The 16,438-nt window shown below is 39.4% G+C and overlaps 1 protein-coding gene across 3 annotated transcripts in view; it reads left to right on the top strand.

The window, feature by feature from the left end:
- LOC136876518 (cytochrome P450 6j1) overlaps positions 1 to 16,438 on the top strand; it is a 72,385-nt gene that overhangs the window by 13,603 nt on the left and 42,344 nt on the right. For all 3 annotated transcript variants that reach the window (XM_067150534.2, XM_068228460.1, XM_067150533.2), the window contains exon 2: positions 5,402 to 5,924. In XM_067150534.2, coding sequence (XP_067006635.2) covers positions 5,408 to 5,924 — 517 coding nt within the window. In that variant the 5' untranslated portion in view covers positions 5,402 to 5,407. The remainder of the gene's footprint in view (positions 1 to 5,401; positions 5,925 to 16,438) is intronic.

Genomic DNA, 16,438 nt, shown 5'->3' with positions numbered 1-16,438 from the left:
GGCCTATACTAGAAACTGTCCTGGCATTCACCTTAGTGCAGGAGAATGGTAAACCACGGAAAACTATTCTCAGGACAGCCGACAGTGAGAACCAGCCCCCTCTCCGTCTCCCGAATACAGTGGCGTAGGGCTATGGTAGAATGGAAACTGAATTTGTCTTGTAGAAAGAGTGACCTAGCCCACCCTTCCGTAATGTAACGAGAGTAACATAACTTCTGGGGTTCTAACAGGCCAGGCCCCTACTGTTTATGCGAAACTCACAGCAGAACTGTTGTCCGGGTTAGACTATATTTGTTACTCCTTTGAGTACGTTTGCAGTCTAACCTAGATATGCCTAAACATACAGTCTCTGTTGTGAGTACCGTAGTTTCCGACGCCACGTGATTTTATAAGACGCACCAGGGTTAGAAACTTGGCCTTCAGGGAGAATAGCGAATAGCTGAGTCATTGCGCTAATCACTATTCTCTTCAGGCAGCTCTTCACATGATATAATGTGCATGGAGACCCGAAGGTCAACCAGTTTACGTTCCACTCTGGTGGTGGTGCCTTCATCTGTCTTTTTTTTTTTTTTTTGCTATTTGCTTTACGTCGCACCGACACAGATAAGTCTTATGGCGACGATGGGATAGGAAAGGCCTAGGAAGTGGAATGAAGCGACCGTGGCCTTAATTAAGGTACAGCCCTGGCATTTGCCTGGTGTGAAAATGGGAAACCACGGAAAACCATCTTCAGGGCTGCCGACAGTGGGGCTCGAACCCACTATGTCCCGATTACTGGATACTGGCCGCACTTAAGCGACTGCAACTATCGAGCTCGGTCAACTGTCTTGTTATCTCGACAATAATAATAATAATAATAATAATAATAATAATAATAATAATAATAATATTAACAATAATAATAATAATCTTGTTTTTCTTCTTCTTTATCTGTTTACCCTCCAGGGTCGGTTTTTCCCTCGGACTTAGCGAGGAATCCCACCTCTACCGCCTCAAGGGCAGTGTCCTGGAGCTTCAGACTCTGAGTCGGGGGATGCAACGGGGGAGGATGACCAGTACCTCGCCCAGGCGGCCTCACCTATTTATGCTGAACAGGGGCGTTGCGGACGGATGGGAAGATGGAAATAGATAGACAAGGAAGAGGGAAGGAAGCGGCCGTAGCCTTAAGTTAGCTATCATCCCGGCATTTGACTGGAGAAGTGGGAAACCACGGAAAACCACTTCCAGGATGGCTGAGGTGGGAATCGAACCAACTTCTACTCAGTTGACCTCCCGAGGCTGAGTGGACCCCGTTTCAGCCCTCGTACTACTTTTCAAATTCCGTGGCAGAGCCAGGAATCGAACCCGGGCCTCCGGGAGTGGCAGCTAATCACACTAACCACTACACCACAGAGGCATACAAGAAATCAGCATAAAAGGTGAAATTATGCCTAAGGGACAGGCCTGGCTTTAGGACGTTGGTGAACAAACATTATTTTGCTGAAAACCCCAAGATAAGAACCACCCGTTAATGGACAGAAGGACGGAAGATAAAACACAGCGAGAGGATGAAGAGATTCTAGGAAGAAAAGAAAGCAAATTCATCTGCTAAAGAAGTTCAATCGCGCTCCTTAGATGGGCGCAACGTTGTGGAAAAAATCGTGTGCTTATTGCTAGCCTGGTACAGCCCTTGCAAGACAGACCCTCCGACGAGGGTGGGTGTCATCCACTGTATATGAGAAACTGCGTGTTATTGTACTAAAAGATAGCGTTGTGTCTGAGTTGCAGGGGAATTAACAATTCAATATCTAATTCTCCGACTCGGCCGGGAATCGAACCCAGGACTCTTTGAACCAAAGGCGACTACACAGACCATTCAGCTAAGGAACCGTTAATAATAATAAGTATAATAATAATAATAATAATAATAATAATAATAATAATAATAATAATAATCATAATAATAATTATTATTATTATTATTGGTGTAAACTGAGTGAACGTCAGGGCCATGTGCACCTCCGGAAGTGGATTCCTCGTTTCTTAAATTTTTCGACTTCCTGATAGGGATTCGAACCCATGTCCTTCCCCGTGAACCGAGCACTGTATGTGTACCGACGTGGAGTCAGTGTGTGGAACTGGAATGTATCTGTGAATCAGTAGCGGTGATTAGCGGGGGGGGAGGGGGGCAGTTTCCCCCCTCTTTGTGGAGAAAATATTACATATTGATTCCATTTTAGCCAGCCTAAAGTAGGAATTATTAAAGAAGCAATTTGTACAAGCCCTGTTGTCTTATCAGCATATTCGTTTCTTTATTTTCTTTAATTATTAACAAAATTATTAGCAGAAATACGCACAAAATGTCGTTCGTTCCGGATAACCCATGTGTATAGCGCCAAAGCAAGTAGTGGACACTTTGCATGTGCTGTAAGGAAGGGTAGCAGGATACATTTTTTCGCCAAGGTCATGGACACTGAGGTATGATTCACCCGCTTGCCGCGCGTATTCGTCAGTTTGCAGTCTTTCTTTCTTTCTTTCTTTCTTTCTTTCTTTCTTTCTTTTTTTTTTTTTGGTTAATGGGATAGGTTAGGCCTAGGAGTTGGAAGGAAGCGGCCGTGGCCTTTATTAAGGTACAGCCCTAGCAATTGCCTGGGGTAAAAATGGGAAACCACGGAAAACCATATTCAGGTCTGCCGACAGAGGGATTCGAACCCTCTATCTCCCGCATGCAAGCTCACAGCCGCGTGCCCTGACCGCACGGCCAACTCGCCCGGTTGCAGTCTGTTTGTTAGTTTCTTATTGTGTAGTCAAATATTAAATTATTTTTGTACCGGGAGGTACACCTCAACGCCGCGCATTCGAAATTAGCGCCTAAAGGAACTCCTCTATCAATCAAAAGTGAAACTAATAACACAACAAGTTGGAACTTTAATCAGAAGATGTCGCCACCGAAATATTATGTAATTTTGTTATTGTGCAATTTCTTAACCTGAGTGAATTACGCCTTGCTTTGTTTGCCATTCATCAAGAAGTTTGGCCATTTTTCTACAGATGACACCACTAAAAAATTTATGATCATGCCCTCTGGTGCAAAGGGAAAGAGTTTATAATTTAAAGAAGTTTTGTATTTCTGTTTTTTTGCAACTGATTGATGTTCATTTATTTTTAGGTTGGCAATATTTCCTTTTTCTTTCCGCCAGTTTTGAATCTGGCCAATAAAAAATTTCTGTAATTAATTTTCAACCTATCACAGGCTTCTTGTTCGATTTTGAGTGTTACTTTTGATTTTAACCAATAAAATTGAGAGGGCGAGGCTGGTTTAGTCTTGAATGATCTCGAACCTTCCCCGAGGGTTTATAAACTGCGGCTTTTCACGTTTCTTGGCCACTTGATCGTCGTCTATCTGAGTGTGTGTGCTTTAACAGGAGGCGGGCGGCCTCTTTCGCCGGCAGCAGAACATCTATAAGGTAATGGACATATAACTTTATTCTTTCTTGCTACCTCCGCAGTTTAATCTCAGGGAAAGGTCCGACTTTTTAATTATGTGACAAACTTTTCTAAAATGTAAATCTTCTTCCGGCTAATGTAAAATGTTCATAAAATCTTTAACTGCAAATCGGGGATAGAGAGTGAATTACCCTGTCGAGCTCCCCTTCATCTTCGTTTGAGGTGACTACGTTTTGTAAATGTTTTTCCTTCTGTAATGTGTTAAGGTAATTTCTATACGAGTCACCTCAGTAGTTTGGGAATAGCGCCTGTTTCATCGGCTTAGAGCCCTTCAGGTTTTTAAGTTTTCATTATCTTGGAGCGCTGTGTTCGCCTCCATTCAGTTTGTGTTTCGAGCCGTTTACTTAACCTGTTCTTTTTCACAAGGGGCCTATAGGTTGGGTACTAGATATCCCTGTTTCAAATTATATTTGGACCATGGAAGGCCAGAGAGTGTAAAATTTTGATGATTACCTTGAGCAGGCAGTAAGGAACTGAGAGCCTGGTTGCTCTTTTTCAAAGTTTTTGTAAGATTTACGAGTTCCCCTGGAAGGCTAGAATTTGTATTTTGGGAGCGAGTGTTCTGTGAATTAGGGGATTTCTGGCCTTAACTAAGTAACACCTATTCCATTTGTAAAATTGTAAAACTAGGGGCTTAAAGCCCAAAATTGTTAAAGTTCTGAATCTTGGATCTTTCCTAATCTGGTTTCAAGATTGGCATTGTACCTGTTTGTTATTTTTCCTTGTGGAAATTTGTTAAGTTTTTTTTTTCATAATGAAAGAAATATAACCTTTGTTAAAGTTTTAATTAAATTCCTGACATTGTAGTTAGACCCATTGAAGCCCGCACCTTCTTTCACCTCTGCGTTCCACAGATACCCCGGAACAATTTTAATTATATAATCACGCCGTTCTTCTATTTAATTGTAATAAATGTCTAATATTGTTCCTATGGTGAAAGTTTTATTGTATAAAGTATTGAATCAAAATCTCACAAAACTCTTATTACCGCACTTAAATTGGTAAACTGTCATCCTCTACCTCTCTGTCGAAATTCGCTCAGAGAGCATCAAAAAGCCTACCTTGTAGCTTTTATTCTCTTCAGTATTGAAAAATCCCCCTACCTTCCTCAAACCTGTGTGTATGTCCCCCCCCCCCCGCACTTTTAGTTCCCAATCGCCGCTACTGCTGTGAATATTTGTGTAGTGTCCGAGGTCCTGTCTGTCTCGGAGTCGGTACTGTCCGTCGGCGAGTTTTGTGCCTAGAATTTGTCATGATTTTGCGTTCATTTTTCTCAGTGTTTTCAATGTCTGATTTCCTGTACAAAATTAGCGTGTCTGATCCATAAAGACATTATGGATGAATGACTTAATCTTAGTTTTGTGTGCTCGGAGATACAGTTTTTTTTGGTAGATCTTTTTGGTTAGTAGATATGCAGTTTCCTTTATTATTATTATTATTTTCTTTCTTTCTTTCTTCCTCCGTTAGGGGTTTCTATGTTGCTGCTTCTTCTCTTATATTGTTCCTTTCCAAATCTGTTTTAACTTCATGAAGCCAGGTTGTTGTTGACTTCTTGTTTCAAAGGTATTTGAAGATCTGTCCGTGTAAGCTGTTGTTATCTATTCGGTATAAATATCAACAACAACAAAATCAATCGCTTCTTCCAAATTGTTTCTGTTATGTTATCTATTTTGCGGTACATTTCACCTTTACTTCTTTATTTCCAGAGTTCTGTAGTTCTTAGTGGACTGAGTATTTTCCGTATAATTTTTCTTTCCAGTTTTAATTTATTCAGGTTTTAATTCAGTACAAGGCATTCTCTCGCGCATAGGCATCCCCGCTTTACTAGTGTGTTGGATTATTATTATTATTATTATTATTATTATTATTATTATTATTATTATTATTATTATTATTATTTATGTTACTGTTACAGACTTCAATGGCTGTCCTAAGTGGCTCCTTGATTTTGGACGTGGGAGTTCTTCTTGTAGCAGTTCTCGGCGTGACTTATGTCTTCCTTAGCCGACACTTAAGAAGATGGGAGAAGAAGGGCATTCCCTTCATGAACCCTTTGCCCTTTGTAGGGAACATCAAAGATGTATTTCTGAGTAAAAAGAATGTCGGTGATATTGTGAAGGAAGCCTATGAAGCCTCTGAGGGAAAACCATTCCTTGCTATATTGGCTTTAAACCAGCCCATGTTGGTGGTTCGTGATCTGGACCTGGTGAAGTGCGTATTGGTGAAGGACTTCAATTTTTTCCTGGACAGGAACTTCACGGCCGATAAGGATTCAGAGCCCATGATCGCCAGGGGACTGTTCGCGATGAAAGGACAACAATGGAGGCACTTGAGGGCAAAGCTAAGCCCGACCTTCACATCGGGCAAAATGAAAAGAATGTTTGAATTCGTGAACGAGTGTGGTAAAGATTTAGTCTCGTACATTGATAAGTATTCAGGTAAGATCTCATTATCTTTCTTTCTCCCCTTACGGCACACTTTTCATTATTTTGGGCTATAATTTGGAAGACTTGTCAGAAATGCTCATATACTTAGTAATAACCCTGGATTTTGCAGTCAGGTATACACTGTTGGAGATATACTTTTTTTCAGTTTTTCACTATTCATGCAATAGGCAAAAGTCTAGTTTGGTGCACTTTTAGGACCAAATATATGAGGTAAGTTTCAACTGACAATAAATGCAGAACTAATTTCAATTGCAGTACATTTTGAAACATTATCTGAAAATTTCAGGCGAATCTGATACGAACTCTGTCGCAAGGAGCATTTTGTACATTATTATAATATTATTATATTATTTATTGACTTATATTATATGGCGTGGCTCAGGCTAGGAAGCCTGCTGTTGTGCCAAACCATCTTATATGTTGTTGTTTGAGTCATCAGTCCATAGACTGGTTTGATGCAGCTCTCCATGCCACCCTATCCCGTGCTAAGCTTTTCATTTCTACGTAACTATTCCATCCTACATCTGCTCTAATCTGCTTGTCATATTCATACCTTGGTCTACCCCTACCGTTCTTACTGCCTACACTTCCTTCAAAAACCAACTGAACAAGTCCTATCATTCTATCTCTTCTTCTCGTCAAATTTAGCCAAATCGATCTCCTCTCGCCAATTCGATTCAGTATCTCTTCATTCGTGATTCGATCTATCCATCTCACCTTCAGCATTCTTCTGTAACACCACATTTCAAAAGCTTCTGTTCTCTTTCTTTCTGAGCTAGTTATCGTCCATGTTTCACTTCCATAGAATGCCACGCTCCACACGAAAGTCTTCAAAACATCTTTCTAATTCCGGTATCAATGTTTGAAGTGAGCAAATTTCTTTTCTTAAGAAAGCTCTTCCTTGCTTGTGCTAGTCTGCATTTTATGTCCTCCTTACTTCTGCCATCGTTAGTTATTTTACTACCCCAGTAACAATATTCATCTACTTCCTTTAAGACTTCATTTCCTAATCTAATATTTCCTACATCACCTGCCTTCGTTCGACTGCACTCTATTACTTTTGTTTTGGACTTATTTATTTTCATCTTGTACTCCTTACCCAAGACTTCGTCCATACCATTCAGCAACTTCATGTTATATATGCTATATTTTACAATCCACAGATTCTTAAGGTTCCTGATAACATATAATTAATTATGAAATTAAATAATAGTTATAAACACACTAACATACTAATTTCTTAAGTCTATGTACAATTTACAACATCTCTTTTAAAATACATTTCCACTATGAATGTCTCTCATTACAGCTGAAAGCGAATTCCAGGTGCGTATCGTTGCAGGTATGAATGAGCTGCCGTAACTTGTCGTGCGGTAAATTGGGAAGCTCAGCAGGGAAGAGGTTTCTGACCTTGTAGGTATTACACCCGTCCCCTACCCCTAGGGTACCGGCGTTGGATCATCAGGGTCGCTTGCTGGGTTAAAATCAAGTGGGCATGAAATATAAAATACCTTAGCGGGATACAGCGTAGGAGAAATACAGGTGTCAAAACAAACTACAAAATAAGAACAAGATTTAAAAAAATTTAAAACACATCAAAGGGGTGTATTGATTCCTGATGATTATGAAGAATGATACACATACTGTATACAAATGAATATAAAAATCGACTTTACATAGTTGTGGCTTGTTGAAAATCTAGTGTTTGAGGGATAAGACCGAGTAATACCATATTTTGCTGAACTATGTCATGACTTGACGTAACATAAATCTCTGAAGCTACAGTATTCCCACATTACTGGGCAACAAAATTAAAACACTCAATGTAACCAAATCTGAGTTATTCCTAACCTAACACAAGTTGGTTTCCCAATGGAATAATTTTACAGAATATGATACAAACAATGATACAAACATAGAACCCTCATCCGGATACACAAATTCGCTGGACCAATGGGAATACCATTTTCGAAGCTGAATGACATCACGAATACAATACACTAAGCACTCAAAAGAAATACACAGTTGTATATACAATATATGTGAGATATGGGTCCTCTGCTCCAACATTGTGAAATGTTGCTGTACACATGCCCAGGACCGAACACGGGTCTACGATGTCTCCAGTGATTCTGAAAACCCTACTAGTCGTTTATGCAAGAAAATAATAAGTAAAGAATGTCGGGTCGATTATTTCTGAAGTTTACCTAAATCACCTTAGGCAATAATTCCATTGGCACGTCCCGCTAGAACAAAATGCCAGTCAGACTAAAAGTTCACGATGGGGTCGAAGCACACTAAAAATACTCCGCAAGAGTCTCGCACATAAATACTGTTTCCCTGGGTCAACCACCCTCGCAGCTGGGGTGTGGCAGAGGGACACCCTACCGCTTGTCAAAGGGAGAACGAATATCGTCCCTTTTCAAATATAACACCTCACATCAAAGTGCAACATAACGTAAACTTCTCGTTACCATGAGGTGTTTCCCCATTCATCTCTCAAATCAGATGCGTTCGCATGTGTATAAATACGATCTGACAACAATATCTCACACCGTGAGTCCTGACTTCGAATCATCCTAAGTTCGTAAACCACATCTCCGCTCAAATTATTATTATTATTATTATTATTATTATTATTATTATTATTATTATTATTATTATTATTGTTCCGGGGTTATGTGGAACGCAGAGGTGAAAGAAGGTGCCGGGGTGAATGGGTCTAACTACCAAATCAAAGTTAATATAAAACTTCAACAAGGTTATAGTTTTCTGAATTTTAATCAACAAGAATAACAAAACTTTAACAACATATCACTAGGTGATACAACAACGGTATGCATATTCCAATACTTATAAGGATCCAATATTACAACCTTTAAACACACTTGGGGCTGCGAGCCCTAATTTTACAATTCAGAGCTCCTAGTTAGATTTTAACCAAGCAACAATTTGTTCTTAAGGGCAGAAAACCCCTAATACATGGAGCACTTGCTCCCGATTACCATATCAGGCCTCCCAGAGGCACTTTTACCACACAAGAAAAGAGCTGACACGCTCTCAGTTTTTCAAGCCTCTTCAAGGCAATAGCAGACTTTACAATTGCTTGCCAACAAGGCACAACTTACAAAAATGAAACGGGGGTACCTCGTACCCAACCTACTGGGCCTTAGCAGGAAAAGAACAGGTTAAGTAAATGGCCCGTAAAACCAAAAAGAATGGAGGCGAGTATTTGCACTCCTACACATGCATTCTTAAAACCTAAAAGGCACTAGGCCGATGACACAGGGGCTATTCCCAACCTATGGAGGTGACCCGTATAAGAAGGAAATTTAAACATTTCGGAAGAGAAAAATGCAGTTACCAAAACGTAGTCACCTCAAACCAAAATGAAGGGGAGCTCGAGAGGGTAAATCACTCTCTATCCCCGAATTACAGTTACAAATTTAATTAAGTTTTTACATAAGCCGGAAGAAAATTACATATTTAGGAAATTAGGTTACATTGTAAAGGTTTCGGACCTTTCCCGCGGCTTAAACTGCTGAGCTAGCAAGAAATAAAGATGTTAAAAGGCCATTACCTTACAGAAGACCTGCTGCCTGATGAAAGAGGCGCTTCCCACCTCCTGCTTTACGACCGCACACTTAATTAGATGTTAATCGAGTGGTCAAGAGATGTGAAAATCAGCAGTTTATAAACCCTCGGGGAAGGTTCGAGACCTTTCATGAATAATTAAGGCACACCCTCTCAATTTTATTGGATACCTTATAGTTACACACCAAATCGAAGACGAAGCCGGTGATTGGCTGAAAATTAATTACAGAAATTCTGGGTTGGCTAAATTCGAAACTGGCGGAAAGATAAATATTGCCAACCCAGAAATGAATGAACGAAATTTAGTAAAGAACAAACTTATGAATACAAAATTTCTTCAAATAAGGTTCCTTCACTTCCCACCGGGGTGCATGATCATAGTTTTTCGGCAGTGACATCTATAAGAGAATGTCCAAACTTCTTGATAAATAGTAAACAAAACAAGTCGAAATTCACACAGTGACATCTTCAGAGGAAGGGTTTAAGTAGGTCCAGTTTAAGTTCAGGGTTTCTGCAGTAGAGGAGTTCCAATTGGCGCAAGATTTAAATGTGCGGCGTAGAGATGTACCTCCTGGTACTATTATTATTATTATTATTATTATTATTATTATTATTATTATTATTATTATTATTATTAATCCTTTATAATGGACCTACTCTCTACCTAACGTGCCTACGCGACTTTCATCATCATTAATCCGTCACTTCATAACCCACACACGTTAATCACACAACAAACACAGTGATAATTACACACGGTTCAAAGCGCACCTGAGACTTACAGTTATCAAAACACTCGTTAAATGAACACAATAGAATTAAAATAGCCCCTAACTAAATATCTCTTTGGAGGTCATGATTCGGTCCTCTGAGCGATTCTCACAGTTGCGTTTCTTCCTTCAAACAACTTATTCTATACCAATACTACTCAGCATGCATACTAACTCCGCTGGCTAAATCCCAGCTTCCCCCACATCAGCACACCCAGAATCTAGCAAAACTACTCATCATATAAAACAATTAGTGAAACGTAAAAACCCCCCAAAATGAAAAAATAGTAAAACACATTTCCCCACAAATAAATGTACTCATATTTATAATTTAAGCCACTCAGACTTATTACAAAAGACAAACTCTGTGCTCTGCTTAGGCGTATTTACATTTAAATAAACTGAATTCCCTGTCATTTTTAATAGCTACAGTTTTTTTAAAGCTATCCGTACTCTTACGTCATGCATAAAGAATGGTATTACTCAGCCTTATTTTGCTGGATACACCTTTGTCAGCTCGGGTGTATCTTGTAGATTTAGTGACGGCTCATATCCATTGTGATGATCGCTGATTCCACATGTTGATTGCGGTGGTTAATCTCCATCGTCCTTCGCAAATGGAGAAGTCTTCAGTTATCTAGACACAGATTTAGTACACGTAACTCACGTCTGTTTCATCCCGCGCAAACCGACGCGATCTTTGATTATCGAGTCCCCGAATTGAAGAATACTGATACAGGGTATTACGATACGACCCGCACAAATTCTTCACTACCCCCTGCGGGTGGGGGACGCACATGTAGAATGCACCCGCGGTATCCCCTGCCTGTCGTAAGAGGCTACTAAAAAAAGTTTGGATTCAGTATTAAGCCGCATAATGTGGTTAAGTGTAAGAGAGGGCCAAGAGCCCTAACTTCGCCACAAATAAATACATAAATAAATAAATAAATAAATAAATAAATAAATAAATAAATAAATAAATAAATAAATAAATAAATAAATAAAAGGGGCGACCAAGGGATGATTGAATTAGATAGATAGATAGATAGATAGATAGATATGATTTATTTTAACTGGCAAAGTTAGGGACACGTGTCCCTGTCTTACACTTAACCAGTGAAATACATAATCAACATAAAAATATATACCATACTTAATAAATAAAAAAAGAGACTGAAACAAATTACTACGGTACTATGCTATCCTGCTGTACATAAAAATAACTGTTATTATACACAATATAAATTAACATTTTGCTTCCTACGAAGAAATTAACATACAACAAAGAACGAATTACAATTTCAATAATAATAATAATAATAATAATAATAATAATAATAATAATAATAATAATAATAATATAATAATAATAATATAGATAAACCTACTAATATTTACAATTAATTTGTCCAATTCCAGAAATATATCACATTGACGAATGTTACAGTTTTCGTGTGTTTACTGTGGGTGAAAAACATTGCAAAATGGGGATAGGGATAAGGATAACTATGCAGGAAACCACAGCTGAGTACTTTCTAACACTATTGAATATTATTAATAATAATAATAATAATAATAATAATAATAATAATAATAATAATCTAATAATAATAAGAAGAAGAGGAAGGACCATGGGGAGAAGAAGAAGAATACTGTCGCACTACGAGCTCGTTTCATAGAGATTAGAACCATGAAACTACTTTTGATTCGTACCATCACGCGAGGAACACCATGGGTTGCCTGTACTTGCGAATAGTACCACTACATTAGATACGAAATAGGTTTGTGATTCGTAGCAGTTAAGAGGCTGGCCTGGGGGTTTCCAGTACCCGTGCGTCGTACCCATGTGAGCAACACCGCGGGTCTGGGCGTAGCCTGTGAGTTGTACCGCTATATGAGCGGCACCGTGGGTCAGCGTTGCCTGTGATTGGTGCCCACTATGTGAGGAACACCACGGGAATACCGGCGCCCGTGATTAGTACACCTACTGTAGGTGAGGAGCCTCATCGGTTTGCGTTGGCTGTGGGTGGCGCCATTGTGTGAGAAACACCATAGGTCTGCGTTCCCTGTACGAAGTACAATACTTGTGAGTAGTACCATCTTGTGTGGAACACCGTGAGTCTTCGCTACTTTTGATTAGTACCCTAACATGACAAATACCATGGTTCTACTTTACTCGCGACATGTACCATTCTGTGGGGCCTTAGACATGGATTTTGCACCCCTTTAGACATCAAGCATCATTGTGCTTTATAAGTGGTCCCTTGGTCAGTAATACTATCATTTACGATCTTTTTTGAGTTTGATCCACTGTTTTTTTGTTTTTTGTTGGGTTCATGTCCATCCATTCATTCTCCATGACATTTTTTTATTTTATTTTGGTCAGTGGATGAATTTTTACTTTTTGTTATTTCATTTTGTACCATTAGGGGCCGATGACCTCGATGTTAGGTCCCTTTAAACAACAAGCATCATCACCATCATCAATTCTTCACTACTCCACTCTGTGTTAACCCTGTATCTTAAACCGGAATAGTGCATTTATTATCACGCATTCCTCTGTTATCTCGGGTAAGCGTTGGAGTAATAATAATAATAACCAGTTTATGAATTTAAATAATATGTTCAAAACTTGTCCCAGTTTAAACCCGCACCTTTTTAGATCTCGCGTATTAATTCAGCACACATTTCACTTGAATTAAGCAGTTTTAACAGTTTTATGATTTAACATTTCACAAGACAAAGACAATCTAGGAGGTGTGTGGACATAGGCCCATCCCTCGCGAGAAGAAAAACCGAACTACTTGGGGTGACGCTTCTGCAGCCTTATCATAACTAAGAAACTTCCCCTCTCCAAACTCGCATACAGCCTAATCTCGGCGTATCAGGGGCGTGATAGGGCTATAGCCAGGTGACCATTAATCTCCTAATGTAGATGAGACATATCTGTTCGGAATCCGATTGTGGGAATACCTTTGTCGAATGAGTGTGAAGAAATAAACCGGATGGCCCTCAGTAACTTTCCGTTGTTACGTAACCAACTATTCCTTCTTTTAGAAGTAGATTATTACTAAAAATGACATACCACACTCTCAATAAATTCTGTAATTACGACCAACTCTTTTGGGTCAAAATACAATGTAGTAATATAAATTTCATTAATTTATTCATCAGAGAAGATCACGTTGGTCATGCTGGATTAAAGATGGCTCCCATATTTTGATGCGAACAAGTTTACCTCCCCCACTCGACAACAACATGGTTCCCTGGCTCGGCCACACCCGAGGCGTCCCAAGGTTCGATTTTCCGCGAGCTCGTTGCCAGACAAAGAAATGCTTGCCCAACTTGAACATTATAAATATATATTTTGGAATAAAATAATAGGACTATTTTATTTCTTGCCAGGATGTTGGGAATTATTTATTTTAAGTTTGTGCTCCCAAAACAGCAGTTCCTCTGCGACTTAGATGATTAATCTTGGCCATTGGTCCTCTTCATTTCCCTGTCGGGTACAGTATATTGTTTGAGGATGACAAGTATTTAAGATCCGTTCTCAGATAACTTGGTGTGTCTGTACAGAGGATGTTATGGACTGGCGAAACCACGACAGCTGTTCAAGACAGGGTGATATATAACAATACCTGGGCATATTGAATACAAAACGGACGCATGTATTAAAAGCCCGCTGAAGTTTAGAATTAAGTAGTGTTTAAGTTGTTGAATATTACATCACATTAATCGAAGATGAGTAGAATTAAGCTCCGAACAAGTAACTTTCTGGTATTTAGTAGAAACAGATCCTGTAAACTTTTGAGGGAGTGAAAGGAAAATAATTCTTGTCGGCAAATTTTCGACTTGTGCTCCGTCCAGTTAAAGTACTTATAAAAATTAGGCCATGGTCCTTTACAGTTTCGTTTATTTGTATTGGGCAAAGAACTGATAATATTTTAAGCTAGAAAATTACAATTGAAAGTTTTAAGAAACATACTTGCTTAAAGCAGCTCTGGACTGTAAGTTCCTTCCTTAGACTTCTTTCTGCTCTCACGCACAGCGTAGAGCTACTATAGGCCTACTGTATTCCAGCGGTATTGTTGAAATGGTAGTTCGAAGGAAGTTTGAAGCCAGTATTAATGACAGCATGAGAGAAAAGGGCTAGTCAGATATGCTGTGCTAATTTCTTTAGTAGGAGTGTTAACAATTTCATTTCAGGCCTGACCTCAGACTTAAAATATTTTGAATAATTTTTTGGCTTGTTAAAAGTATCAAAATTATGAACTGTTCACTGTTCCAATAATGAATAAATCAAATCAAATCAAATCAAATCAAATCAATGAGGTGTCTATCTCGGTGGCAAATGAAACATAAAAGTACATTATTATCAAGCACTGAATTTAAAATAAAAAATAAAAAAAGAGATTTTCCTAAAATACAGTATTATACAATTCAAATTAACAATTTTTCTATTAAACACACAGGTCATCCTTAATCAATGTATACTATTTGCAAAATTCTTCTCATAATACCTTCTGTACTCACACACATGTTCAACTCATATATAGTATGTGGAATTACTTCAAATAATACTATACAGCTGCTGTAAAATTTAAATTTACAATGATTTTCCCCCATCTTGGTACCTAACTTGCATAATGACCTGCTGCGTCTTATCAAGAGCCCCTTTTGGCACCGATTTTTAGAGTTCCTGAAGAGCCTTCACTGCTAGTATAGCAGTCCCAGGCCTCTGGAAGTTCCCACTGTACTTCACCCCTACTTCGGCTGTCCAATCTCCATTGACAAGGGGATGGAATTCATTTGTTCACGAAAATTCTTTATTTACAATAATTTAATTCTTTTCTTGAATATCTGTACAGATTTTGGAAAGGGATCAAACACTTCCTCTGGTAAACTCTTACACTCCTTCACGCCCTTCCCAATAAATGAAAATTTACCCCAATCGCTTCTGCTAAAATCCCGTCTAATTTTATAATTGTGGTCAGTCCTGCCGATATAATTATTTTCCAACTGAAGCTTCTCGCGGGTTTTCCCTCCATGCTTCCTCTCCTGTATAGGCTCTACATGACCCTATAAGTCTAGTTTTCTCCCTTCTCTTACTTAAAGCTTCACACCCAAGTTTCTCTCAACATTTCTAATACGCTATTTTTTCTCCTGAAATCCCCTGTTACAAATCTTGCTGCTTTCCACTGGACACTATCTATTTGTTTTATTAGGTATTCCTGGTGAGGATCGCAATATACACTATATAGTCAAAAGTCTCCGGACACCTCAATGAACCTGCTCTATGCGACATCCGGCTGTGCATCTGAGGGTACAGAAATGCTGGCACAATGCGTCAACATCACAGACGTGTTGTCTGTGAGAATGCGTTAAGGTAGAGAACTGAGTGAGTTCGAATGGGGCCCACATTGTCGGACATTCCGCCAGAGAGATTTCACGGGAGTTACATGTCTGCTCTGGTCAACTCCTAGCGATGTTATCGTGAATGGAAACGTCAGCGAAGCATTGAACCCTTTCATCGCTCTGTTAGGCTTAAGATGGTGTTGGTGGGGATTATTGTCTTAAGAGGAAGTGCAACTGGGCAATCATCCTCTATATAACGCTAAACAGAGAGAGAGAGAGAGAGAGAGAGAGAGAGAGAGAGAGAGAGAGAGAGAGAGAGGGGGGGGATATATATATATATAGAGAGAGAGATTGAGAGAGAGAAGGAAAGGGTCTGACACTTCGAAAAATGAAGGTATCAGCCAAAGAAAGACAAGGGCTACAGAGGTCGTGGAAATGAAAGATTTCCTAGGGCTCGCCACGTAATACCGCCGGGGTCGGAAAAGAACAAAAGTTGGCCCAGAAATGAAATGGCGTATGGCTTTTAGAGCCGGAAGTGTCCGAGGACATGTTCGGTTCGCCAGCCTGCAGGTCTTTCGATTTGACTCCCGTAGGCGACCTGCGCGTCATGATGAGGTTGAAATGATGATGAAGACGATACATACACCCAGCCCCCGTGCCAGAGAAATTAACTAATGATGACTAAAATTCCAGACCCTGCTGGGAATCGAACCCTGGACCCCTGTGACCAAAGGCCAGCACGCCAACCATTTAGCCATGGAGCCGGACATTGGCCAAGAGGGT

Source organism: Anabrus simplex, chromosome 6, assembly GCF_040414725.1.
Source record: "Anabrus simplex isolate iqAnaSimp1 chromosome 6, ASM4041472v1, whole genome shotgun sequence".
Taxonomy (NCBI): Eukaryota; Metazoa; Arthropoda; class Insecta; order Orthoptera; family Tettigoniidae; genus Anabrus; species Anabrus simplex.
Note: the sequence above shows the minus strand (reverse complement) of the source record. Positions and strands in the feature narration are given on the sequence as shown.